Genomic DNA, 26,793 nt, shown 5'->3' with positions numbered 1-26,793 from the left:
ATTTCAGTTGTTATGTGTCCACTAATAACTTGAGTTTAATACAACCATCATTCTGATACATACAGTAACAAACCATGTTGTAACTTGGACATTTATTCACCTGTGTGCTGTGAATGAGAGCAACGTGTTTGTGGTATAAAAATGAAAATATCAAACTAAAGGGAAATATCAATTCGAAAAAAGGTCAAGCTCGAATAAAATATTCTACTTCTTGTTCGATGTAGAAACGCAGCCAGAAGATTATCTAGTTAAAAGATGAAAATGTCACCCTGCTCCCTTTTGCAATGGACGAAGCAGGAGTTGAAATGTCACCATGGTACTTGCTCAAATTTATAGAAATACCTGTAGCATAGGCAAATTCATTTGACTCTGATTTACTGAGCAGACGCTCTGGACCTGGTATTCACAGCCACAAAAGATGGAGTGAACAAAAGGTAAACACAGGAAACACCGAGGCTGAGGCTGTTGATCGCAACGGACAAATGTCACGAGGTGGATGCAGAAACGAGCTCTACAGACATTTTTAAACTATAATTTTCGCCAGGATTGGTAACGATGCATCAAAATATGTCATTCACTCTCTGTACTGACGTAGAAACCTGTGAGATCAGAGCCGGGACGCAGAGGAAGAAGCATACCTCACAAACAAACCTGTTGCCGTTCAAAACAACACACATTATAGGCCAGTCAAGCACCACACAGGAAGTCGTGATGGGTTACAGCAGTGGGCTGGTAAACTCCGTCGGTGCAGACCAAGGCTGTTGTGTGTTTGTGTGTGGGAGTGAAAGAAAAGAAAAAAAAAACTGTTAATTGTCTGACGGCAAACATTTCTGGACAGTCGCTGGTGCAGATGTGCTCGTTGTACAAGTCTTCTGAAAAGGTAGGGCAGCTTTTAACTGCTTCGGTATTTGTGACGGCAAAGAAGCTGGTCTGCGGTAAAAAATAGATGAAAAGGCTCGAAAATATAAAGAGGGGACGGGATCTGAAGAGCAGAACCTTCTGCTGGAGACGAGAGTCACGCCTTCATTAGGATTCAGTGAAAAAAATGAAACAATTAAAATAGAGCAAATGTAGTAGAAGACCTGGCGCTGGACTTTGAGAAGCAGTGTATGAATATGTTTGCTGCCACAAAACTAATTCAACACTCATGTCAACACCAAGGAGAACATTATCTACAATGGCAAATTATATTTTCCTAATTTTTGTCGTCGTTGGAGCCTTGTTCATGTCATTGCTCTCCTCAGACTCGCTCTCACTCTGCAGTCGATTCTTCCTTCATGCTCACAGCGAAGCCAGGTCACAGATCCTTGAAGCAGTCTGTACCCGGCTTCCATGGGCCAGATGTTTATTTTCCAGACTAACTCCTCACAGACTCTAGCTCCATGTTTCTAATCTCCGTCTTTTTTTCATATGTTTTCGTCCAACAACACTTCCCGTGGCCAACTACGCTCTGCAAAGTAGACAGGCAGCCCCCGCTGAGTGTTGGACCGCGGTGCCAGATCCAAAACTGCGTTTGACTCTCCCTTTGGGGACTGTGAGTCGGTTGCCTGTAATGTCTTCTGGCATTTTCCACATTTCCATGGGCCTTCCTTACAAGTCCTACCTTCTATTTTGGTCAGGTTTCCTTCCTGCATCCTGTTTTGCTCTCCTTCTCAACCCAAAGGGATTCAATAGCACAAAAAACAACCTGTCAATCAAAAAAGTGATTGATTGGCCTCTTTCCCTGGAAACAGGATTTTTAAAAATTGAAACTAAATCTTGAAAACCGTGAATGTTGCTCAAATGGAGGATGTGACCTGTGTCAGTCTCCGTGCAGCCTCCTTTATTCCTTATCAGAAATAATAACTGGGTGTTTCTTTTAAAAGTCTTTCACTGAGCAGGAGTTAGTGAGTTATCAAATTTAACAAAAAGAATCCAAACGGTGTCACTCCTTACTAAAATAAAATAACGTGTGACACATTTTTTTGTCACATAATTTTTTGGCCTCTGCATCGTGTTTTTCTTTTTAAACTATGCTGATGACACTCGGCTCTACTTCTCCGCAGAACAAAATATTTGATATCAATTGTCTGTCATCAACATTATGTTTGGACTGTATTTTGTGACAACGTTTTTCTAGTTTAATCGATCCAAGTCATATTCAACCATTCACACATTCATACATCGCTTGTAGCACTTTGTCTATCACACATCGCTGCCGTCAGGGGCAGTTCAGGGTCCAGGTTCTTGCCCAAGGACATTTCAGCATGCGGACTGGAGGAGCTGGGGATCAATCCACCGACCTCCTTGTTAGTGGACGACCCACTCTTCCCCCTGAGCCTCAGATCTTTTTTATAGTTTGCTTTGCTCAAGCACAACTGTGTTACCTTCTTATAGTCAACTGTACTGTTACATCTCTGTGAAGTCTGATGACTTATTGGCACCACAATGTTCTGAGTGTATTGACCTGAAAGAGTGTGTCCTCTGATGCCTCTGTCCTCTTTTTGGTATCATAGGTAAAATAGAGAGTTATCATTTTGCATCTTTCCATCATCTCTTAGCATTTACTAACAGGGTGCAGCATGTGAGCTACATGCAAAACATGAAACACTGTACGTCTACCAAAACACACGATTCAACGTAAATGAAAAATAAAGGTTGCAATAGTAAATTGATGAGGAATAAATACTATTTGGAGATTTGTTTTATTATTTGGAGATATTTCTCGGAAATTCATGGTAAATGATAAACTCATCACACTAATTATTTCTTTTTTTCTCTTTAACTAGCACCAAACTACTTGGTTATTTCCTGGAGACTTTCTAGAAATGATAAGGGAAATGTATCCAAAGTTGTAATTTATATGATTGATTTTGGTTAGGTATGCATTACAGCAGCAGTAGCAAGAACCTAAATTCAGAAGGATGATGAAGATTAACCAAATATATCCGATAATCTACTTCATATATATAAGAAGTTCAAGCAGCATCTGTTCAGAGCCCAGGTGCTAATTTCACAAATGAAATAATACATCTGTTAATATTTCTGAAGAATTTTGTATGTCAGTAAACATGGATGCTGTTTCTTTCCACTGAATGATTTTTAAAAAAAAAAATTTAAGTCAGAACAAACAAGCTCTGTGTCGCTGCGTATAAAGACTCCATTCATCTGCTCGTGCAACTGTTGTGGAGGAAAAAAGTCCAAGGACGAGCTGCGCGGGAAGGCCACAGTCTTTAGCGTATCACCAAACTAATGATGTTTCTCATTTTTCTGTTTCACTCCCTCGTTAGCTGCAGCGCGAGGGACCGGCCATGAGTCAGCTGTGATAATGGTGAGTTATGGCGGCCGTGTCCGCGGCGTTCCCCTGCTGCTTCCACATGAACGTTCTCACGGGGGGAACTCTGGGAGTTTCGGGGGCCCAGTGATAATTACCTTTTAGCACAGGGAATGAGAACGGAGCGAGTTACTGATCTGTCATTGTTAGTTGCACGGCAGGAACAACACAGTGCAGGCCAGAACGCATCTTTAGCATTTTTTTTACAATTCACAACTGTTGTTTTTTGGGTTGCATTAATATTCCTTTTATTCCTATACCTACATCATTCGTTCAATTTATTCTGCTGTCATCTGGCGAATCCCACTCATGCTTCGTAAAAGATTGGTATATTAATGTTGTGTGAGGGAGAGTTATGGTCTCTGTCACTGACCCCAGGTGTAAGTGTGCACGTAAACATCAGCCTCATTGTGGATATGAGTATAGAGAATATATGACTGTGACGAAGCATCTTTAATCTGTCATTGCATTCAGACCGTTTTTTTAAAAAGCGTTTGAAAGCCCTCAGTGCTTTTCAGAGACGGAGCAATGAAAGGTGATGTTGTCGAGTGTTTTCTCAGATAATTCGAGCTCTGGGACCCTCGACACTGGCTCTTCACAGCCACAGAAAAGCTCCTTTTGTGCCGTGTCCTTGTCGTTCTCCACTTCTGTGACGAGGATCAAAGTCGCAAATATATGCATTAGAAAATAAGCAGTTAAAGTGAAGAATGTGATTATGCTGGGGAGAGTTAGGCTCCTCAACAGTATTGTTGATTGTATCTGCGTGTAGGACGCTTTTTTTTTTTTCAAAGTTTCCCCTTTTGATAGATTCAAGAATGAGGAGAACCAGTCTGTTTCCTCCGCAGTCTCTAAATTTAGAGATGAAATACGCATTCAAAGGTCGTCGTGCTCGAAATTGTTAACTGACACCTTAATGTGGCCACTGCGCTGACATCATAGTGAGTGGAAACAGCTCGCTGGGGGAAGAATGCAGAATGAAGCTGATTCAAATGCATGTTCTGAAAATATATTGGAAAAGTCAAATTAAACTGAATTAAAATAAATCAGGTTCAACGTTTCTCTCAATTGTCAGTCCACTTAGTAATTCATTCCTTTCAGCCAGTTAGGGATGGTTGAATCATATATTGTATTTTTTGTCTCATGAAGTCAGAATCTCAAACTGACCACGTGAACATTGTTCAGCTTTATAAGATACGCAGACACAGTCGTGTCCAACCGTCTTTTGCAGAAATGTATTTTATTTATTTCTCTCTGAATAATACACACACACACACACACACACACACACACACACACACACACACACACACACACACACACAGCCTGAGCCGAGCATGTGGTTATCATATGAATTATTGTGTTTAAAAAAGGGCAACCTGCAAACTGGGCAAACAAAAACCAACATTTCCTTCCTGTGGTGAAATATTCAGGCTTGGTGTTGTTGCGCACAATGCTCCACGGTAATAGTGCGCCAGCAGCACCAAGACATTCATTTCTGTTTGGCTTTTGAAATTAAAACGAGAGCGGCTGGTTTGATTGGCCGTGACCGATAAACCCACGGTGGATGAATTCCTTCCATTTTTTCCAGCTTCGCCACAGGTGCAGAACAACACAAAAAACAAATCACAGAAATATTCTAAAACTTTAACACCTTTTCTCTACGGCTGACTGTGAATGTGTGCATCTTGATGTCTGTGTGACTGTGAAGATAAGAAAGGAAATAAAAGAGAGACAAGCGGGAGGGTTATGTTGCACCACCTCATAATGGCTTTCTGTGCATATCAGAGGACCCAAGTGAGAATGTAGCACCGTGTACTGGGTGATGTATCGAGCAACACTCAAAAGTCCTTACAGGTTTCACTGATCAGCTTCTTTTAGAGCAAATTCATATTTTCCAATAAGTGAGTGAATGCAGTGAATGTCAAGAGCAGTTAGATTTCTTCTAAGTCTTAGTTACACTGCCATGCTGTGCTTTGAATTCAAAGAGTTGGGTGTTAAAACAGACGCCTTTTGACAAACTGTAGGACTGTACATTACATCGTCAAAATTTGATGTAACCCCAATTATTTTTCTTTTATTAAGTCACATGGTTGTGGCGGTTGTCCTTTTGCACAGGATCGCGGCAGAAGAACCGACGTCAACAGAAATCAAAGATGTGGTAACCACGGCGGCGTGATGGAGTCTGAGTACGACATAGTGGATGACCAGGAGGAAGTGCTGAACGTGCGCATACTTCCTGCGAGGCCCATGCATGAGGAAATGGAGTATGCAGGTAGAGGGAGAGAAAATATAACTCATACACGAGATTCATTAGCTCATATAGTTTGCATTAGCTTCCAAAGAGTTTAGTTTCCCTCAAATCCAAAAAGATTAATTGAACTTTAAGTTTGTTTCTCTGTAGCTCAGTGTGTTTTACTTAAAACACACTGAGTGTGTGCTTAACATAAATTCACATTGACTTTTAAAAGAGCATTTAGAAAACGAATGAATTATTATATTATTTTCTTAATTACCATTCTGCACCCAAAACATATGCAACTAAACATCTTTCCATAAATCAGTGGAATGAGCAGCATTTTTAAGCAAGTGTGCAATGTTTTATATATTCATATATATATATATATAAAATATTTTATACAGCGAAGCTGAGTGAACAACAGTAAGCCACAAAAATGTCACCATAAAAGAAGTACTTATTTATCTATTTAATTAAATCTGACATCTGGATGTTTGTCACTCCCGTGTCAAACTCATTATTCCTGCTCTCAGTGCATTAATACAGATTACATCTTATTCAAAAATAGTTTATGAATAGACTAACATAACCTAAAAGAAGTAACTGTAAGTCTTGTTCGAACCCTGCACAACAAGGGTGAGTGTGTTTCATTCCTCTACTTCTGTACTTCTGTACTGCAGTAGTCCTGGAGAACATAATTACAATGGAGCTGAATAAAGCGCAGGCCAAAAAAAGCACACAAAAAAATAAGACAAAACACACACACACACGCAGAGCTCCACCACAGACTGAGAAGAGAATGAAAGCGTGGTGAGGATCTGAGAGACGGAGCTCCTGCCGAGTGAGCACGATCTGCCAGTGGGTCTCCAGGGCCGCCTGTTGGCTGAGTCAGACTGCGGGAGCCCACAATTATCCATTGGCTGAAGGGGGGGAGTGAGGGAAGCGTGTAGTGTGAGCGCAACTCCCCTTTTTCTCCCCCTGCATGGAGGTGACCCACGGCCAGGGGCCTCGACAGCTGCACGTCTGCAACTTTACACATAGGCCGAACGTGGCCCTCGGATGTGTTCACGCTCCTAAGTGTTCCGGCAGCGGCCCGAGTCACGAGAGCCGACACGAGCTCAGAGAGTGTTGAACTGTCGCCGTCGTCGTCATGACCGCCACTGATGAAAAGTGCTGCCATCTCAGTGTCGTTTGCTTCCCAGACAGGGTTCTTCCAAGGTCGTCATCAGCTCAGAGCCTTCCATCAATCTCCACTGTAAGTTTGCCCTTTTGTTTTCATAAAAAAAATATACGAGGCTACTGTAAGTGTCTGCTTGTGCTTCACGTGCTGCGTTCTGCTCCAACCAGTATATCGATCACTTTTTTTTAATCAAAAGGCTTTTAATAACCTCTTTTAAATTGATTTCCCTCTTTGCTACATCTGAGTAATGTGACCTTTACTGTAAATCTTTGTATGCAAGTAGGTTTTTTATGTGTAAAATCCTATGTATGTAGTTTTTGTTTTGTTTCATCTTTCACTTGATTTTTATCATTATTATCAGGGTAACTCCAACATCCTCCCCAGATGTCCACCCAGAGTAATCCCTCATACAGGAGGTAAAGTGACAAATCCCTTCGTTATTTTTGTGGTGAAGATACGAAGTGCAAATCTACCACGAAAACTTTTAAAAACAACGTATTCTCAAATCAAATACATAGAGCAAAACAGCACACATCTGCCTGAGCCAATACGCAGTGTTTTGCTGCCACTGGTTTCAGTAGCATATGGTTGATAATACAGTATTAGGAGACATTACAAAAACTTTATCACTACAGCAATATCTACCTTAACTCAGATTCAACATCACTTTACATTGTATAGATTATTTCAGTTTTTTATATGCCCTTGTGTAAACAGTAAATAGTTATTATCTTTCAGCAAATTCTTTGTTTTCAATTGCAGGGCCTGCTGTAAATAGAGATATGAAGCCTGGCAGGAGAAAAACTATAATAGGTAACAGAAAGAAGAAAAAAAACACCTGATCTGTCCGAGCCACACGGCTAAATCCCAGACACTAACATTTAGTTTTTTACAGGTAATGGCTCCACACCTGTGCTGCCAGGAGTCCAGGTAAGCACCCGCGCCACACATCACATGGTGGTTCACCGTTTGAAACTCGTTGAAGAGGTGACCCCTTTTTCTCTCTTCCATTCTCAGTGCTCGCTCAGGTAATTCACTAGTTATCAGGCACAACCTACTATCAAAGCTGAATGGACATTAAAGGCCAAGTGTCCTTCCAGGCGCCCTCCATCGCCGCCCCTGCCGTTAGTGGATCAGCTTCCTGGATCGGCTCTCCGCAGAACCTGCAGGAGAAAGTGAGTCGCCGGTTCATTCTCCCGTTCCGGCTCACGTGTGGCAGAACAGGAATCAAACAGGGACTCTGGCTGTGATTTTTCACCGGTGAACGTCTGCACTGTGGTTGTTTTAATTTCCCTGCAGCTGCACCACAACTTTCCCTTTGCCATGTGTGGATGGTAAAAGGTGAGGGGAGGCCCCTCGGAATTTAGAGTTTGTCCTGTGTAACAGTAGCACCATCTGCTGGTTAGGAAAAGAATCACAGAAAAGATTGTTTTTTCGATAAAGAATGTTGTGATTTTACGTATGTATTTTTATTTTTTTTATTACAGTGGACAACAGAACGCGAATAGAAAAGTAAGTAGTCAGACGTCATGGCTAAGACGTTCTTGTGAATGCGACAGATTTTTGAAAATGTTATCGTTGACTGTGACATATCTGTACCTGCCTATTTTATTTGTTCTGTTTCATTTCTGTTTCAGCCATGCTAATTTAATATTCTTAAATCTAGCACAACAATAATGTCTAATTGTTTGTCTCTTCATTACTTTCAACAGGCAGGATTCAGTTCACATGCCACAGGTAAGAGCTGAATATCTATGAACGTAGTTTTGGGGAGCAAATGTCTTGACAGCTGTGATGTTGGGGTCGTAGGTCAACAGAGAGCAGAGAGCGTTTCAGGCGCCCACAGCAATCACAGACGTTCTTTGGATCTGGATTCTCACATCATAGAAATAAGGTGAGACTTACCTTTCGCAGGCTTTCCGGGCCAGTTCTGCACATGTTACGCCGCGTTTGATTTGCGGGTGCTTCCTTCCTTTCCCTAGGTCACAAAATCAAAATCTGGGTAAGTAAAGTCACGTCGCAGATCAGCAGTGTCACCGTACAGCTATCGCTTATTGAACGAGTCACCGTAAACATGTGCTTAAAGAAAGGGTGCCGTCGGGACGTCATCACCACGAGTGGCCTCAAACTAAAGACGACTTTGACCAACATGACTTTGTTCCAAAGGAAAAGCCTCAACTGGTAAACTTGCTCCTTCGTTGTCAATAATAATTTACGAAGAGAGTAAGTTTTACCACAGCTGTGAACTCATCGATCACTTGACTCCTCTGGCAGACCGACAGTGAAGAAGACTGGTATGTTGGGGCTTGTAGTCGAGCGGATGCTGAGCACGCTTTGCACCTGGTGAACAAGGTATTTCTATATGAAATGAATCCACATTAATCTGTATTTGCCTAAAGCTCATTCACTTTCTTGCTGAAAGTTGGTCGAGAAGAGCCCTTTCATATCTGTACCTGTTATCTGCCGGCACGGAACCCTGTAAAGATCAATAATCGACACATCCCAACTTCTTTGTCTGACCCATGATGACGGGTTGTGGTTTCATAGAAATGCAGACACCAACTTTCAGCGAGAACACAACAAAGCTGCATTCCCCAGAATGTCAAACTTTAAACGAGTCTTGGTTTGTAACTGCTGACATTAGGATGGCGCGTTCTTGGTACGAGATTGCTCCATCAACTCCGACAGCGAACCCTTGGTGTTGGCTGTGTATCACGAGAAGAAGGTTTACAATGTCAAAATTCGATTCCTCGAGAGCACCAGCAAGTTCGCTCTGGGAACGGGACAGCGATCAAATGACGTGAGTGGGAGGGGACAAAGGATTCATGAAGCTAATTCAACACCATCTCGCCCCCAGCAACTGTAGCTGACAGCTCACTTCTCCTCCCCAGATGTTTGACTCGGTGGCGGACATCCTCAAGTTTCACACCATCTTCCCGATAATGCTCATCAGCGGGAGGTTTCCACCCGGAAGCAAACACCCAGAAAACTGCGTGCTCACGTGTGCAGTGACGAGGACGGATGTCGAGCAGCTCCTGCAATAAATGGATTATGACTGACGATTCTAATTGTTTGACCTTTATTGATGATAATAATCTTCATTTATGGAGGGACTCTAAAGGAATTACTGAGTGTGCCCACCTGATTTCCTCGGGCGGCTCTTTCCAGAGGCTTTGTCCCCTTTAGTTTACAGCAGCTGCACCTCAGATATCGAGGTACGAGCTGGTGAGTACGGGTGCGAACAGGTCGGATATATAACACGCAGAGAACGAAGTAATCAGTGAAATCTGAAAATCAGTTCTAAGACAGGAGTGATGTGATCACGTAAAAAGCCTGGCAGCAGAGTTCTGCACAGCTCAATAGATGAATTATCGGCATGTTATTAAATCATTTTAATTTGACAATTTCTTTACTTTACTTTCTATTTTGATTTCCCAGGCAGGACTAGGTTTGCCTATGTCATTGCATGTGGATTTGTCTCAGGGATTGAAAATAAGAAACCGCACCTGTGTGGTTGACGCTCGGGCAGTGCGACCTGAATATCATCTCATTTGTCCGATTTGTCTTCATCCCTAGAGCGTCTTATTGTACAAGTTCCATAGTGTCAGGTGACATAGTGAGATGAGAAGACAGAGAAAGTAAAGGCATGTATGGTCTAATAATAATCTGTGCGGATAACAAATGAGTTGAGGGGAGGAAAGTGTGCATGAGAAAGTTAATCTTTGCCAGGCGCTGCGTCAACAAACTAAGGCACATAAGGTCACAGGAAATATACCCTTATACACACTGGTTCCATTTTTCTGATAATGTACTAACTAAAGGGTTCATAAGATTGATTTATTAATAGTTCATAAATCATTTACTGGACCGTTCACAAAAGAAACATCTCCAATGTTTGGCTACTTCGAAAAGGATACATTCATGAACAGCTTATACGACTGCAGACTTGATGGACTGTAGTACATTTAAATAAAAATGAATATTATCTAGTATTTTCTTCAACAGTTTGTGTCGGTTATGAAAAAAGTGTATACATTCTGCAGCTGTCTCTTTTCATCTTTTTCTTTTTTAAACGTGATGCGTAATGAACCCGTTGACCAACATGGAAACACATTTCATTATGACCTCTGAACTCTGTGATGCAGTCGTGGAGCAAGATGGATGAAGCCATTCAAAAAAAATATCTAGTCATACTTACTTTGTTTTAATAGAAAAAGGAGGAGTTACACAATTGTTTTTATAAAAAACATGGGAACTTGATGATGATGACAAACACTGGGAATGTACTAAAACCAAAAAAACAGTTTTGACCAGAACATGAGTAAATCTCACACACAAATAAGGGCGGGATAAAAGGCAACGCAAAAGAAAAAAAAGTATTATATATATAACAAAGCCTGAGGCAGCTTTGGATACCGCCATGAGGAAAGCAAAGGACAGCATAGCTGCTGTTGCAGAAGAAGCAGTGGAATGTTTGCCATTCCTTACCGAGTAGTTAACACGTCATCACGTTTTATATTCATAGGTATTATGTACACAATAGAAACTGTGGGCAACCAAAACCTATGGATTCAATCATAGGACTAGGTTATGAACAAGACCACACAGGTGTAATAACGCTGCCGTTAAGAAGGGAAGCCGATCGGCAAAGAGTCAGCACGGAAGATTGCTTACGTACTTTTTAATGTTTTTGGAAAACAGGTTTTTACCACACTACAGTCACTGAGTATCTAGGTGGCGGTATAAGAAATTAGCTTTCAGTAATAAGCCAGTTTGATGTGTATCAATGTTCCAAGGCTCCTCACCAACATGGCGACAAAGTAAACTGTGGCCGAAGGAGAAACGTGAATCAACACTTGTTTCTAGGGCTGTAGCACAAATAATCAAATCTGTAACTCTGCAATCTGGTTAAAAAAAAAAAAAAAAAAAAAAAAGAGTATAAAAATCATTGAATGCAGGTTAACAACAATAACAACAACGGTATAAACATGTACAATTATTCTTTCAGACTTTACTTTTGCTCTTTTGGCAGTGGTTTAAACGGAGAGTAGTGTTCAAAAAGCTCGCCTCTCCATTTCATTTGTATCAGGGACTTTTAGGCTCCAGCCTCACAGAAACCAAAAACTATTGGTGCGTTCAGACACTTCTTTCCTAGACATTCAAGTCTGCCATCAATAATGGCCGACAAAGTACCGGTTGGAAAATGGGGAACATTTGCATAATACCCAAGTCTATACTACACACGAAAATGTCAAACTGCAATTTTGGATTTTCAATATCATAACAAGAACAATAGGTGGGTGGTTATGCCTAGTTTCCATCACTTCCATTACACATTTACCTTGCAATGGCTTTCTCATTGGTCTGGTTAATTCGATTTTTCTGCGGACTGGTGACCACTTGATAAATATGGCGCTGTCATGTAATACTTCCCAAATAGACGAGTACCTTAACGCACCACCAAAAGAGTGACCAACTAATACAATTAATACAAGGATGCAAAGTGCTGCATGTAAAACACTGATCCCTAGAAAAGCCACATTTTCTCAGGGTCACATTTTTGGGGGGGAGAAGCCTTTGAAATGGAACAATGCGCTCCAGGACGTTGACCAGATACGAGATTGTCAGCACTGAAAAGTTTAACTTTTCACCGACACAACGGGTGGAGGACGACGCCATCAGGGAAGCTTAACACTTATCACAGGCTTGTAAGTGCTCTCAGTTGGAATACGATGACTGTAACGGGAATTTCCTTAACGTGGACTGAATATGAAATTTGACGACGGAAAAACAGGGATATTAACACTTGAATAAAAACTTGAATCACTGTATATTTCCCTTGAGTTGCATGTGATACTTTGCCCAACAAGATATTACATAAATATCATCACACGCTCGATCATTTCTACTCACTGATTTTACAATCATTAAAAATGGCTAAATCCATGGCACTGTTTACACTGGAAAGCTGGATTGTTGCTCGGCGCATCCAACCGCTGGAAAACGGACGAGAAGAAGAAGGACGGCCTCCATGGCGACCTAACACGGACGGGAACGACGAGTATAAATCCAGCTTCGATGGCACCGTTTTGATTCTCTTGGATCACCCGAAGTGTGCTGCAGACAGAACAGCTGCTTAAGGTTGCACCTCCAAAAAGGGGCCAGATGAACCACGAAACATTGACACAACCAAAAGATAAATAAAATTATTAAGAGATATTTCAAATAAACAGCATGCGTTTATGACTCAACTCAGAGATCTACCGGTTTGTCAAACTTCTTAAACAGTTCTTAACACCTGCGTGTCACTGACTGCAAATCTACTACAGCGGATTGGTCCACGTTACGAGACCAAAAGCAGTCATAACTGCATTGCACTTGAATTATCCATATTCCATGCCTGTACAGACAAACATATAACACAATGAATCGAAATCAGTATTTTCTCATTGTAATACTAGTTACTTCTTTATAAATGTACATTTTCTTTCTACATTGTCCAATCCACTCATGGAAAGACTCCCACAGTGCACCCCATCACCTCGTACTTCTGTCCCACCACTTTGCTTAGTCTCATTTTTAAGATTTGGCACTTTGGAACCACCTCGGAGGCTCCCGTGTCGGCAACAGTGTCCGCTCTCGCTCCCTGCAAGGCGCCCCGGGGCTTTGGGTGGTTGAGCACCACCACAGGCTGGTTGGGGCCCGGCCTTTTCACCAGTTGGTCCTCCTTCAGCGGCGTCGGGTAAATAACTGCACAATCCGTTAAGCTGTCCACGGGCAAATGAGTCTTATATTTGGATATTCTCAGCTTCAGTCCTTTCCTGCTTTTTTTCCACACACCTACTTGTACCCTTTTCAGAGAGACAGTGAGGAACTTTGTGGTGAAGGCGCGCTCACTTTTTTCCACTTTCGTCGGAGCCTCCGGACTCACGGACGTGCCTACGTGTGCAACAGCGGTAGGAACAGATCCCTGATCTGGTGAGGATTCTGACGCAGGAGTGTGACTGCTTTTATTATTATTGTCTGTTGGCGTAGTGCTATTTTTTTCCGTCTTGACGTGGATTTGGTGATCGGTCAGTGCAGGGCGGCCCTGGACGCCCTTATCCAGCACTACTTTCACGGGGTCAACTCGCTCGGTCAACAAAGGGTCACAGATGACGGATTTGTCTTTTGTGGCCACCTGAGCACAGACCCTGGATGTGGACGGCTCCATCACAGGCTCTGTGCCGTTCGTAATCTTGATGCGACCTTGACGTGTACCTCCGGAACTGTTGGTTTTATCCATCACTATGCCATGCAGAGCCATCATCAGGGGCTGAATGGAGCCTTGGACCTCTTCTGGTTGTTGACTTAATGAAAACACAGAGGAAATGATTGGAAAACTCTCTGGTTCTGACACGTCTCCTCCTGCTCTCTCACTGGATCTGACTCCCTGGATCCAAGCCGAGATCTTTGAATTTGTATGATTAGAAAGCACAGAGGTTCTGACAGATGAGGGCCCGTTCAAAGTCCTGTGTGCTGGCAAAGACTGATTTGCAACATTATCCTTACATGCTAAAATAGCTGGAGGCCTCGCTAGTGTGGCTGCAGCCAAGGGAACACTCCCGGATTTGAGACGTTGCTGGTTCAAGCCCACTGCCCCTTTCATTGTTTTGGGAGCAGTGTTGTTCCTGAGGTGGGTCTCTGCGGGTTCCAGCTTCACGGCCACCGACACATCTCGAAGGATGCTTTTGTCAGCTGCTCTCTGGGCTGGGAAACTCTTGGGATGCTCTGAAATTAAGTTCTTCCTCTCCTCCACTGCTCTCTGGGAAACACTTGTCCCATTGTCTTCTGGATGCAGGGTGCTGGTCAACCTGTTCGCGCCCCTGTTGGAGATAACAGGGGGCGGAGCTGCATTACAATTTACATGTTCTCTTTGTGCCACTCTGATCCCACTCTGTCCCTCTCTCACAGGACCGAGAATCATTTTGGGAATCTTATTTGGAATGACTGTGTTACACTCCAAGTTGATTATTTCTTGTGATGGTCTTTTGAATGCACTCTTTTCTTTGCTCACGTGATTATGGAGGTTCTTGGAAATACTGACTGGGACAACAGGGCGCTCCACATTCACCATCTTTGTTTCACACTGTTTCCTGTTCACTGTGCACATCCCCATGCTCACTGACTTCACTGGGGAAGACTGGTGATTCAATGTGGTAGACAACAGCTTTCCCACTGCGTTGTTCTGGGGGACTGTGTTCCTTGTGTCTTTGATCACCGACTCGTTTTCTTGTTGGGAGACGAGCCTCAGTTTGAGTTCCTTTGTCCCGTTAACGGTTTTCACCTCAACAAGTTCAACCAAGCAGCCAGCGGGGATCGTTACTTCCTCTGGAAGAGAAACGGTTAGAGCCCTGTGGTGCTGCATGAGTCCATTCAAAGGGGGAAAGAGTTCTGTATTTCCATTAGTGGCATGTGTTAAGTTTGTGTCCAGTGTTTTCCTTCTCTCTTCTTCTTTACCCAGTCTGACTGCAGGTGCAGTCGAGGCGGGTGCTGTCAGCCGAACAGCAGGTCCAAGTGATGAGTGATCTGCAGTGGACACACTGGATAAGGCAGTAGAGACAGGCACGTGAGAAATTAAAGCCATACCAGGCTTAGCAGGTCCTTGAATGGTTCTTTTACTGTGCAGACGCTCAATGTGCTTCACAAGGCAGAGCCTCCTCATGTAGCCCTGTCCACAGTGAGGACACACAAATGGATATTTTGATGTGTGCTGCTTCAGGTGAGCATTTAACTCTGCCTCGCTGAAGGAGACGTTGTTGCAATAAAAACAGTAAAACCTTGTCCCCATGTGCTCGACCATGTGCTTCTTGAACACTGCAGCATCCACAGAGGCGAATCCACATTTCTCACAATACATCACATTTGACGTGGTCAGCACGCGATCCAGTGCCAAATTCTGATGTCCACCGTTCACAGCTGGCGGCATGCTTTGATAGCTGACAGGCTTCATGTTGAGCACTGAGGTGTACCGGTCATCTGGCAGCGGGGTCCCAATAATTTACAGGCTGCGGTTACACAGTGGAGTAAACATCCATCCTCCACCTGACGTCCACGGTTTATTCGTCAGGGAAGCGATGACAGATGAAACAGCAGACTGACACACGGGCCGTCTACTCCCTGTAGAGAGCAAATGAGAAAAAAAAGGTGAGTTCCCCAAGGCTCCATTCTGGGGCCTCTTCTGTTCAACATGTACATGCTCCCACTGGCTCAGATCATGGAAAACAACAAAATAATATATATAATTTCCATAATTAAGCGGACGACACATAAATGTATATAACAATATCACCAAGGGACTGTGGTCAAATACAAGCACTGAGTAAATGCATCGAGGAAATCAATGACTAGATGCCAACAGTGATGTTAAAAACCACAAACCAAGCTAGAAAACTGGGTGTGGTCATGGACTCAGATCTGAGCTTCAACAGCCACATTAAAACAATTACGTCAAATTACGTTAGTCAGCCTGCTATCACCGAAAGAATATATCACTGATTGAAGGACTTGAAGGGATTGAGTGTTTCAGCAGGATTCGGAAAAACTTTTCCATGCATTCATCTCCAGCAGGCTCGAAAACTGTAACAGTGTCCTCACAGGTCTCCCTAAAAAGTCAATCCGACGGCTGCGGTTAATTCAGAACACTGCCGCTGTTGGCTTAGTGTGGTGTCAATTTATCATATAATCATGAATTTAACATACATTCTGTTTAAATTGCTTTTCTTATACGTGGGAAAGACTGAGGAGTAATAAATAGCGGTATCACCTGGAGTTGAAATTCAGATGAAGGAAGTGTGGTTTTACAAGGAATAATAAATAGCTGTTTTATTAGGGGTACGGGTAAGGGGGACAGTTGGCCCAGAAGGAATGATTCAGAAAGACGTGAGGGCCAGCTATCTTGTTGATATTGTGTGGCCTGGCGTTTTAAGACGTCTTTTCTCTATGATCTGGGTCAGACCTCTGAACCTTCCCACGGTGAACGAGCTCCGAACCAGCTGACCAATTTTTGTTATTTTAATGCTTTATTTGTTCATTTCTCAAGGAAAATTAAGATTTTCACAACCCAAAATACATGTCTGATCTTCTGCTTTGCAATGAACCACGCAGACGTCTCAGATGGTCTGGGGACAGGTCTGCTGTCTGACCCCATAGAGTCAGAACTAAACATGGGGAGGCAGCCGTCAGTTTTTATGCTCCACACATCTGGAACTAACTATGTCTGCTGCATCTCTCTTAAATCAAGACTGAAGACTTTTTTTCTGTTTGCCACTGCCTTTCAATAAATAAACATAACAAAAAATGTTGCACTGCACTGGAGCAATTATTACCTGTCTTATTCTACTTTAGCATGTTTTTATTTTCTCTTTTTAATTTTTAATTATTATATTTTAATGTGATTTTATCTGTTTCTTCCCAATTGCTTGAAATGTTTTATGTCAAGCACTTTCATATTGCCTTGTTGTTGAAATGTGCTATACAAATAAACTTGACTTGCCTTGGAACTAACTCTAGGTCTTCTGCAACTCTTAAATCAAGACCCAAGACTTTTCTTTTTGCCACTGCCTTTCAATAAATAAACAAAACAGAAAAAAATGGAATGCACTGTAACACTTATTACCTGTCTTAATCTACTTTATCCTGTTTTTATGTTTTACTTTTTTAATGATTGCATTTCAATGTTATTTTATATATAAACATATATACGTATATGTGTTTCTTCCCAATGCTTTTAAAGTTTTGTGTAAAGCACTTGATGTTGAAATGTGCTACACATATTACACTTGCCTTCATAAGACAAATCAGTGAATGAACCAGACATTCAGCAGAGGCCAACAACCCCTCCCCCTCCCCCTCACTCACACACACAGACACAAACACACACACACACACACACACAGACAGAGACACACACACGGGGGCTCGAGCAGCGTCTCCAGGGCCTGCAGCTGTTTTGTCTCCACCTAACGGGATGCTGAGCACAGAAGGAGACACACGATGAGGCAGACTGATCGTCACAGTGTCGTCTTGTCTCGACGCGTCCCAGCTGCTGTCCTCCCTTGAAAACAGGAAAAGGCCCAACTGGACCATAACGTAGGAGGAAGGGGGGCAGCAAAGACGACGGTTTATGTTTGCAATAGAGTCAAATCACTCACACATACCTGCTCGGGGGAGGGGGTTGTGCAACAGCGTTAACGATCTGCTCTGGGATTTTATCTATGGAGTCGATAGTTTAGAATCCTTTCTTTGGACGCGATGCTGTCGCTTGTCAACACAGCCGGACCCGGCCAGACGCTTTTTTATGTTAGCTCGCCGTTAGCCATCCGTGCTAGCAGCGACAGCGATTCCGGAAAGGCAAGCTGCTCCCGCCTTCAAAATAAGAGTGTACGAGAAAAATGAAAACGACTCCCAATACGTTTTATTCTCATAGTTTAGTGATAATGTGGGCTGACATTTGTTTTTCTAGTTTTTTTAAGCGCGTTGTGTGCAACAAATCAATGATGTGGCGCACGTTGCCATGGGAGGGAAAAACTATTGTGGAAGGAATGACCGGAAGTTCAAGTGTTTTGTTTTTGTTGTCTTTGACAGCTGTGGTGGGAAGAGGCCGCGCGTTTCCGGGAGGCGGAACCTTTTGTTCGGTTTGTAGTTCCGATGGTTAATATTCTGCAGCAAAACAAACAGAAATCTGATGTATGGGACCGTTGAAAGGTCGGAAACGAAGATAATGAAGACGGAGTGAGAAAACCCAAGGAGTTGAATTTAGCTGTAGCGAGTCGAGACAACTGTGTTCTGAGTGGACCAGAGTGTGGAGATATGTCACACAGGTGATAATGATAATGAGGGAGAGAGGAGGGCATAAATTGACTGCAACCAGTGCAGTCAGTGAGTAGTAATGGCTGTTAAAGTCATTTTCATATTTGACACTCAAATTTGACATGAGCATTTCGCTTTAATTTGCATATTAGAAGGTTTGCATTTTCAATAGCTCACTCATTTCTTGACATCAAACCACCTGTCATCTGTCTGTGACATGCTCTCACAGCTTTCACAGACAGCTGTTAGTTTGTGAAAAAAGCCTTCGCAAATAACAGCTGTGAAAGCTGTGAGAGGATGTCACAGACATGTGAGAGTTGGTTTGATGTCAATACATTTACAAGTGAGTGAGCTATTGAAAATTAAAACCTTGAAATATGCATATTAAAGCAAAATGCTCACTGATAAGGATGTTTAAGGTTTTGCTAAGGCCTTTTCACAAACAAACAGCTGTCTGTGAACTGTGAACATGACAGGTGGTTTGTCGAAAAATTCACAAATGAGTGAACTATTGAAAATGCAAACCTTTCATTTTCAATAGTTCACACAGCTTACTTTTTATGATTATGTTTTTAAACTCGCAAGTGTGAAATTCTAAATTGATGACATTTTGTATTATGGCAGTGGTTTGACATTCTTATGTCAAAAAGCAAAAAAGTTATTGAAGAATGAAATGGGTCGTCCCTGACAACACCTATAGTGACATTCGCAGTGGGCAGACATTCAATGACTTGTGCTCTCCACTGCATTGTCATCTTTGTTAATTTTGATTTGATCAAATCTGTGAAACACCTTCCTGAATGAACTCTCGAACACTATCCCAAAACTGGAAGAAATTGAGGTTTTGACATGGAGCTAATGAAGATAACTGCCGCGAAAATTGACAAATGTCAAATACGAAAATGACTTCAACCCTGCAAGATGGTTTTAGAATTTATTTTTTTTGAGAGTGACGAGGAGAGACAGATCTTTTTCCTGCCAAATTACTATTGCACCAGCTTTACAGTCGCACCAGAAGTGTTTCAAGGGATCATTGATATTAAGGTTCCTTAAAGCAACTGTGCTAATTATTTTTAATTATTCTAATTATAAGACGGAAAGGTGAAATAGTGGAACCGTTACAGCCAGAGGGGGGCGCTAATGCACCTTAAAGGATGCCAACTGCCGTAAAAACACTGCAGAAGAAGAAGAGGAGGACGAGGATGATACTACAACACTGGACGTAGCGTTAGTGCTATTCTTGAACAAATACAACGTAAACCTCACGTTCCTTGAACTTTTGTACGCCAGATTCTAATTGTTGGTGACAACGCCCTCCAACATGACAACATTACGAGACTAATTCAAAACTCCTTTTCGCACTTAAATAGTTGACGCAGACAGGACGGATTTTCTTTTCATTCATTGCTGTGGGTTCAGCCCAGTGACACAGGAAGTGCTTTAAAGCTTTTGTATTATGAAGTGAATTAAAGTCGCACCATCACACGCTGAGAGAATGAGGCAGAGGTGCGGGTGGGTTTATTTAATCAAAAATGACCTCCCAGAGATGAAGACATATGGTGTTTATAAGAATCTGCAGACTGCCCCCCCCCCCCCCCCCCCCCCACACACACACACACACACGCACACACACACACACACACACTGTGGCTCATGACCGTCACCATGACTATTGTGAAAACACTTTCTGGGATTTGCAAACCATTGTTGCAATTCATAATGACGCAGCAGTGGCTTTCACTTGTCCCCTCCCATTCACCGTCCGACGCACGCGCGCGCGAGCGCACGCACACACACAAACACTAACACACGCGCGCACACACACCAACCAGCCTGCGCACTTCCTGGTCATGGCAGTGTTCGCGCGGCTCCCCCGGACTCGACCCGCCCGCAGGTTTGAGCAGCTTGTCGCGTCTTGTCGCAGACTCTTCGTCGCGGAGCTTCGCCGCAACATGGCCTCGGACCCGGCGGCAGCGGCGACGGAGACGACCCGCTTCGACTTCCTGGTGGTCGGCGGCGGCTCCGGGGGTCTGGCCGGCGCTCGGAGGGCGTCGGAGCTCGGCGCGACCACCGCCGTCATCGAGAGTCACAGATTAGGAGGTACCTGCGTGAGTAAAAACTAAAAACAATAAGAATAAAAACAACAACAAAACACAGCTGGCCCTCCGGGGTACAGCCAGTTTACTGTCACAGCATTCACACACACACACACACACGCGCGCGCGCACACACATACACACGCACGTTAGTTGCCAGGTTCAGTGCGAAGCCTCCGGACTCCTTTTGTGAAAGTGTGAACATTTCGTGTTCGTTGGAAGTTTGAAGCGTCCGACCAGAGAAGCAGAGACTGGAGCCAAAGACGAAGTCTCCCTCCTGGAGTTCAGCCTGCCATCTATTCCCTTATTGACAACGAACAGAAGTGCAGTGGTGTTGGTGCACTAAGGCTGCTATGAGGAAGATTTAGTTTTTTGGGTTTTTTTACTATTGCAGGCCTTTACACAAAATTGCATTAGTATTTTGCAGGTGTTCCTAATTTTGTGTCCACCACCACTTCATTCACTTTTCGGTTGATAAAGCCGATGGAGAGTCGATGAGAATAGATCTTTCTGTGTTAAACCACATGCTTATTGCACAATACTGGGGCAGTTTACCACAGCCTTCTTCTAGTTCACAGCTCACCTTACATGATTTTTTTTTTCTTCAAACATGCAAATCCTTTAAAAATAGGATTAAATCCAATTTATACACCTTTTTTATTTAGAAAAGCCAAGCTACAGGAGAGGCTATCTGGGTGTGATAAGGAAGTGACACCACCGGGCCTCTCATTCCATCTTATCAGTGGCCTGATCGGTCGCTTGCTTCAGTGTTAGCTTCCACCTCTCAGTTGTTTTCATTTTCATTTAACACTACAGCTCATAAGACATTTCTTTTTTCCTTTCTTTTCCCATTTCCCCTTTATCTTCTTTGTAATTTAACATGACGTTGCCATTTGACCAAGTTTACACTGAACTAATTTGCTCTGTGTCACTGTTTTTTTTAGGTAAATGTTGGCTGTGTTCCTAAGAAGGTATGATTCTCTTTCCAACCCTCTTGTAATTGGCATCATTTTAACCTAGAGATATCACAATTGGTTACTGGGCATTAAAATGCACTAGACGCTAAAATCCAGTACCTGTCTCTCTCTCTCCACAGGTTATGTGGAATGCAGCAGTTCATGCCGAGTATCTACACGATCACAGCGATTACGGCTTTGACGTTGGAAATGTTCGTTTCAGTTGGGAGTAAGTTTCAGTATCTGCTGGTGACACTTTTTTCCCCCCTTTTTTTCTTGCAGCCACAATGAGCTCTTTTGAAACTGTCAGTCGGTTGTTCCTAAAACAAAGCGGTATCCATTTCGCAGCACCAACTCTCAGTTTGTTGTGTCATGTGTTGCTTCACTTTAGTCCATTTCTCTCTTTTGTGAACATTGTGATTCATTCACAGTGACCGTTAAAGATCAGATAAGGCTCTGGAAGGAGTGGCTGACCGCAACATTAGGAAAAACTGGTCAGGGGTTCAAAATACTAACGTAGTTGTTCAAGTATGCCTGTGTTGATTTATGAAAAACGTGTATCCAACTCTCTACATACTCCAAGATTGTGTGTGTACAATGCAGGAGACAAAAATAGCATTAAAATATACAGACGGCCCAAACTTTGAAAAATACACTGCTAAAAAAATTAAAAACTATTAAAATGTTGTTCTGTTCAAATATATCGTCCAGCCCGAGTATACAAAAGTAACTGTGCCGTCAGTGGACTATTCAATATCAGCATTAAGAAATGCTCTATCGATTCCAAGGAGTGTGTTTTTTCAAACAGTAATTAAAAGTCCGTACTGTAGAAGTGCTTCCTGATTTTTCACAAATAAGGGAAATCCTTCGGCTGCCTGAATCCTTTTTCCAACCGGCAGCCGGAGTGAACCTGCTGTAGCCCTGCCCAGGCTGAAACTGGTCAATGAATTATGCACCACTGTATGTTGTATGTAGCTTTGTTCACTTTGTGAAGGTAGTGTTGTGGAACTGAAGCTCCTCTAAGACTTACTGATTATGTGTACATGTACAATAAGGTCTGAAAGTCTGAGACAACTCTCCCCTCTGGTTTCAAACCTATGCACTTTTTTTGAATTCATGATTTTATTTTTTTTAACTTTTCAATCTTAAGAAATGTATTCTTGCATCTTTTGAGTAACTTTAAACTTTCATGTGTTTGTGTTTGCAGAACTCTAAAGACCAAGAGGGATGCTTATGTTAGTCACCTAAATCGCATATATCGCAACAATCTTGACAAGGTAATCCCAAATTCACATTATTTTTATCTGGTTATTATCTTTTTCCCTGAACATACTTTCTCCCACTTTTCGGATCACTGGACCAAGAATTATGTATTAGTTTATTTTACTTTGAAATGGAGAAAGAAGGTGGTTATTGCAGGGAAAAATAATCACATCTGCTCCCTTTGCAGGCTAAAATCCAAACTATTCAAGGTCACGCCCGGTTCACGGACGACCCTGAGCCGACTGTGGAGGTCAGTGGAAGAAAGTACACGGCGCCACACATCCTTATTGCCACTGGAGGGCAGCCTTCTGTTCTGACTGAAGCTGAAGTTCCAGGTCAGACCCTACTTAGGTTCACATGGAAACAGTTGTTTTCTCTTTGTTTAGTTGTGCCTTTCGTTGTTTGTTTTTTATCATCCTTTAAATAAATAATTTTACATAAAATGACAAATTGCTAAAAAATATTGTTTATTCATAATTTCAGGGGCAAGTTTTGGCATTACCAGCGATGGCTTTTTTGAACTTGAAACTCTGCCAAAGTAAGTTTATCATATCATTTCTGTAGTGTTCATTGGACACAATTAGGGAAGTTTGTGTGTGTAATTTAAGTGTTATTTTGCCAACAGGCGCAGTGTGGTGGTGGGTGCTGGTTATATTGCAGTGGAGATGGCAGGCATCCTTTCTACCCTGGGCTCCAAAACATCCCTCATCATCCGACAAAGCGGAGTAAGAAACTCACAAAATCACAGCCCAAACTGAACAATGAACTTGTTGATTTTTGTGCAGCTTTTCACTTGTTTTACTTTCTCTGTAGGTTCTGAGGAACTTTGACAGCTTCATAAGCACAAACTGCACCAAAGAACTGCAAAACTCCGGTATAGATTTGTGGAAGAACTCGCAGGTGAAGTCTGTGAGTAAAACGGACCGGGGTCTGGAGGTGACGCTCGTCACCAAAGACCCGGAGAAGAAGAATGACGAGGAGAAGACCAGCACCATTCAGGAGGTGGACTGTCTCCTCTGGGCTATTGGCAGGCAGCCGAACATCTCTGGACTGAACATCAGTGCGATGGTAACAGTCTCCTTATGACGTTTTAATTTAAACCCAATGTGAAATGTGCACCGGTAACATCAGAGCTCAGTGGAAAAATAGGAAGGTGTTCTTGGAAAGAAAAACAATTATTGAAAAGAACAACACATGTAGTATCCAGCAATAACACGTGTACAGACACATAACTCCAGCTTATCACACTTCCTGTCTGCATAGGGAAGTAAGTAGATGTTGGCTCTGTACAGTATTACCTGAGTCTCCCTCAACCTTGGTGCTTGTACTCATACATTGTAACAGCAATGCTGATCATTTTCTTTTTTATTAGTTTTCTGAACAAATGGTGTAAAGGCTGCAGTGTAAGTAACACAATGTTGGATGAAATGTTTAATTGTTTAACACCTTTTATATAAAACAAGCTCAAGATAAACCAGGTGTGGCAAAGTTTTCAATCCACAATTTATGATGATCAGTGAGCACTTTGTTTCACTCTGTTGTTGCTCCGTGTGTTCTGGTTTGTACAAAAGACTTTGATCCTCCACACTGAGGATAACTCACTGTTGTTTGTTGCTATCGACAGAAAAGAAAAAAACCTTTCTGCTTCTTTGTTTGTCCGTTACAAGCACTTTTTTTTAGCTAATTGATCATATTTATGAGTTTTTATTGTATCTGATTGCAGGGTGTGGATATGGACGAAAGAGGCCATATCATCGTGGATGAGTTTCAGAACACCAGTCGACCGGGGATCTACGCTGTAGGAGATGTTTGTGGCAAAGCTCTTCTCACACCTGGTAGGAAGTTGCACCATAACCCAAATCATTTCACACATCTTAAAATTATAGTGATGTGCAGCACTTTTCCAGTATGACTGTTTGAAAGCTGATTGAAATGTTCTTTTTTTAATTAATGTATAATATTTTCTGTTGAAAAGCCCTATTTTTGGTGTTTATGCTGAAATGTATAATGTTCTGTGATCAAACAGTGGATTTGTTGGAAACATTTTTCTATTGCTTCAATTGAACTTAAAAGTTTTAGCTTCATTTTTTTAAATGGTAGGGACTCTGTGTCCTTGTCCAATCAAATTCTGGTGTGAATTATTGTTTACTATTGAGTAAGCAATTAAGTAAGTGTTAATGTTTTAATTGTTAGAGCTGTCCTACATTATTAATAACTCAGACGAGGCAGGAAGTGACCGGAGCTAGGCAAAGTCATTCAAGAAATATCCAAATGTCCTGCGTAAGAGTGATGCGTATAAATATGTTTACAATGGTCACATCCATGTCCTTACAAAGACAAAGGTTCCACCTGCGTTGCAGAGTCTGACATGGATCAAATCTCATTCTTCCTTTCTTCTTCGATCACATCTGAAAACTGCATGTTCTAAATGTATTGTTGATTTATAGCAATGTCATTATGTGCGATCTTGGAACCGTGTTTCAGAGGGAACGAGGACGAGGGGGGCATTTATTGTTATTTGAAGTCGGACTCTGATGCTGTGTTGTGTTTTCTGTTGGAGCAGTTGCCATTGCTGCAGGCAGAAAGCTGGCACACAGACTGTTTGAGGGCAAGAAGGACTCCAAGTTGGACTACTCCAGTATTCCCACAGTGGTGTTCAGCCACCCACCCATCGGTACGATGGGCCTCACGGAAGGTGGGTATCAAAATTAACTTTTCAGAATTATTACATTTTCCAATATCTGCGTAATGCTCTGCAATTTGGCAATTTACATTTACCTGTTACTCCTGGTTTTAGTCAGTGGCACGACAAGAATTCATATGCTTGACATTTTGTTCATGTCCATGTCACAGACGAGGCCATTAAATCTTGGGGAAAGGAGAATGTGAAGATTTACAAGACTTCTTTCACTCCGATGTATCACGCTCTCACTAGCAGGAAGAGTCAGTGCATCATGAAGCTGGTGTGTGTGGGCAAGGAGGAGAAGGTAGGAGTCTGTCCCCCATATAACAAACTGTACATTTACTGTTCTCACATATGTCTTAAATTCTCTACAACTCGTAATTTAAAAAGGTTTTGACTGTAATAATTATGTGTCTATCAAAACTGCTGTATTGTGTTACTCTTGTTATTTAAGGTACGTTGCCTCCTGAACTCAATGAAGCTTTTTGTTGAAGGGTGACCTTATGTTTGACTCTTGTATACACCAGCAGCTGCAGTCACTATCCAGTACTGAATTGTCTTATTTCCTCAGGTGGTGGGCCTGCACATGCAGGGCCTGGGCTGTGATGAGATGCTGCAGGGCTTTTCTGTAGCCATCAAAATGGGTGCTACCAAAGCAGACTTTGACAAGACTATTGCCATTCACCCCACCTCATCTGAGGAATTTGTCACGATGCGTTAATGCAAACACAAACTCCCCCGCCCTTGCTTCCACAGACAAGCGTACCAGGACAGAGTCACCACTCTTCACGACTCTCGCATCAGCTTGACGACTTGCTTCTCTAAAACTACCCACAATCTTCCATTTTCTCTCATTTGAGTGACCTTATTTGTTAGCAGCGTTTCATTTTCTTTTCTGATTTTCACCTAAATGGACCAAGTTCGAGTGATGGCCACTTAAAACTGTACTGGATTCCATTTGAATGATTGTGAAATGGATCTGCAGGTATCGATGTCAAGTGATTGCATGGGAAGTCAAGAGACCTCTCTCCTAGTGTGTCTGATGTGTGTTGTGTTTCATTTGTCAGTCATTTGTCAGAATAATTTCACGAACACTGCTGCTTCTCAAGGCACCTATTTACTACCAATGCTAGGTCAGAACATATCTACTGTACTGTTTCAAAGATTCAATAAACCTACAGGTTTTTTCTTATGTGGCGTGATTCATTTCGTTGTG

The 26,793-nt window shown here is 42.4% G+C and overlaps 3 protein-coding genes across 6 annotated transcripts; 2 read left to right on the top strand and 1 right to left on the bottom strand.

Moving 5' to 3' along the window:
• Positions 1 to 675: 675 nt before the first annotated feature.
• Positions 676 to 9,789, top strand: LOC118319523 (cytokine-dependent hematopoietic cell linker). 3 transcript variants are annotated; one of them, XM_035649972.2, is made up of 17 exons: positions 678 to 880; positions 3,270 to 3,310; positions 5,396 to 5,585; positions 6,752 to 6,804; positions 7,091 to 7,145; positions 7,492 to 7,542; positions 7,625 to 7,659; positions 7,747 to 7,757; positions 7,830 to 7,904; positions 8,217 to 8,241; positions 8,442 to 8,466; positions 8,539 to 8,623; positions 8,712 to 8,731; positions 8,816 to 8,910; positions 9,004 to 9,081; positions 9,374 to 9,529; positions 9,621 to 9,789. In XM_035649972.2, exons 2-17 carry the CDS (start codon positions 3,308 to 3,310, stop codon positions 9,771 to 9,773), a joined length of 1,110 nt encoding a protein of 369 aa, XP_035505865.2. In that variant the 5' UTR covers positions 678 to 880; positions 3,270 to 3,307; the 3' UTR covers positions 9,774 to 9,789. The 3 variants fall into 3 exon arrangements, with proteins under 3 accessions (XP_035505868.1, XP_035505865.2, XP_035505866.2); XM_035649973.2 differs by having other exon boundaries at positions 681 to 880; positions 5,429 to 5,585; XM_035649975.2 differs by lacking the exon at positions 7,830 to 7,904 and having other exon boundaries at positions 676 to 880.
• A 1,128-nt stretch (positions 9,790 to 10,917) lies between these two features.
• Positions 10,918 to 18,100, bottom strand: LOC118319522. The gene is made up of 2 exons (XM_035649971.2): positions 17,928 to 18,100; positions 10,918 to 15,888 (listed from the first exon to the last, which is right to left on the bottom strand). The coding sequence occupies exon 2, from the start codon at positions 15,719 to 15,721 to the stop codon at positions 13,238 to 13,240; it is 2,484 nt and encodes an 827-aa protein (XP_035505864.2). The 5' UTR covers positions 15,722 to 15,888; positions 17,928 to 18,100; the 3' UTR covers positions 10,918 to 13,237.
• Positions 18,101 to 20,399: 2,299 nt separating this feature from the next.
• gsr (glutathione reductase) lies at positions 20,400 to 26,769 on the top strand. 2 transcript variants are annotated; one of them, XM_035650249.2, is made up of 12 exons: positions 20,400 to 20,687; positions 21,620 to 21,646; positions 21,772 to 21,860; positions 22,839 to 22,908; positions 23,082 to 23,229; positions 23,378 to 23,432; positions 23,520 to 23,619; positions 23,708 to 23,962; positions 24,618 to 24,729; positions 25,458 to 25,589; positions 25,748 to 25,881; positions 26,149 to 26,769. In XM_035650249.2, exons 1-12 carry the CDS (start codon positions 20,430 to 20,432, stop codon positions 26,296 to 26,298), a joined length of 1,530 nt encoding a protein of 509 aa, XP_035506142.2. In that variant the 5' UTR covers positions 20,400 to 20,429; the 3' UTR covers positions 26,299 to 26,769. The 2 variants fall into 2 exon arrangements, with proteins under 2 accessions (XP_035506142.2, XP_035506143.1); XM_035650250.2 differs by having other exon boundaries at positions 20,554 to 20,679.
• The last annotated feature ends 24 nt before the right edge of the window (positions 26,770 to 26,793 follow it).

This window comes from Scophthalmus maximus, chromosome 9 (genome assembly GCF_022379125.1).
Source record: "Scophthalmus maximus strain ysfricsl-2021 chromosome 9, ASM2237912v1, whole genome shotgun sequence".
Classification (NCBI taxonomy): domain Eukaryota; kingdom Metazoa; phylum Chordata; class Actinopteri; order Pleuronectiformes; family Scophthalmidae; genus Scophthalmus; species Scophthalmus maximus.
Note: the sequence above shows the minus strand (reverse complement) of the source record. Positions and strands in the feature narration are given on the sequence as shown.

What these genes read in the sequence shown, in the direction of transcription:
- gsr (XM_035650249.2), top strand. Translation starts at nt 20,430, where the DNA reads ATGGCAGTGTTCGCGCGGCTCCCCCGGACTCGACCCGCCCGCAGGTTT. An exon ending in TTGGCTGTGTTCCTAAGAAG is followed by an intron (nt 21,647 to 21,771) that starts GTATGATTCTCT and finishes CTCTCTCCACAG; the next exon opens with GTTATGTGGAATGCAGCAGT. An exon ending in AATGTTCGTTTCAGTTGGGA is followed by an intron (nt 21,861 to 22,838) that starts GTAAGTTTCAGT and finishes TTGTGTTTGCAG; the next exon opens with AACTCTAAAGACCAAGAGGG.
- LOC118319522 (XM_035649971.2), bottom strand. Translation starts at nt 15,721, where the DNA reads ATGAAGCCTGTCAGCTATCAAAGCATGCCGCCAGCTGTGAACGGTGGA.
- LOC118319523 (XM_035649972.2), top strand. An exon ending in GTCACAAAATCAAAATCTGG is followed by an intron (nt 8,732 to 8,815) that starts GTAAGTAAAGTC and finishes ATGTGCTTAAAG; the next exon opens with AAAGGGTGCCGTCGGGACGT. An exon ending in CAAAGGAAAAGCCTCAACTG is followed by an intron (nt 8,911 to 9,003) that starts GTAAACTTGCTC and finishes CTCCTCTGGCAG; the next exon opens with ACCGACAGTGAAGAAGACTG.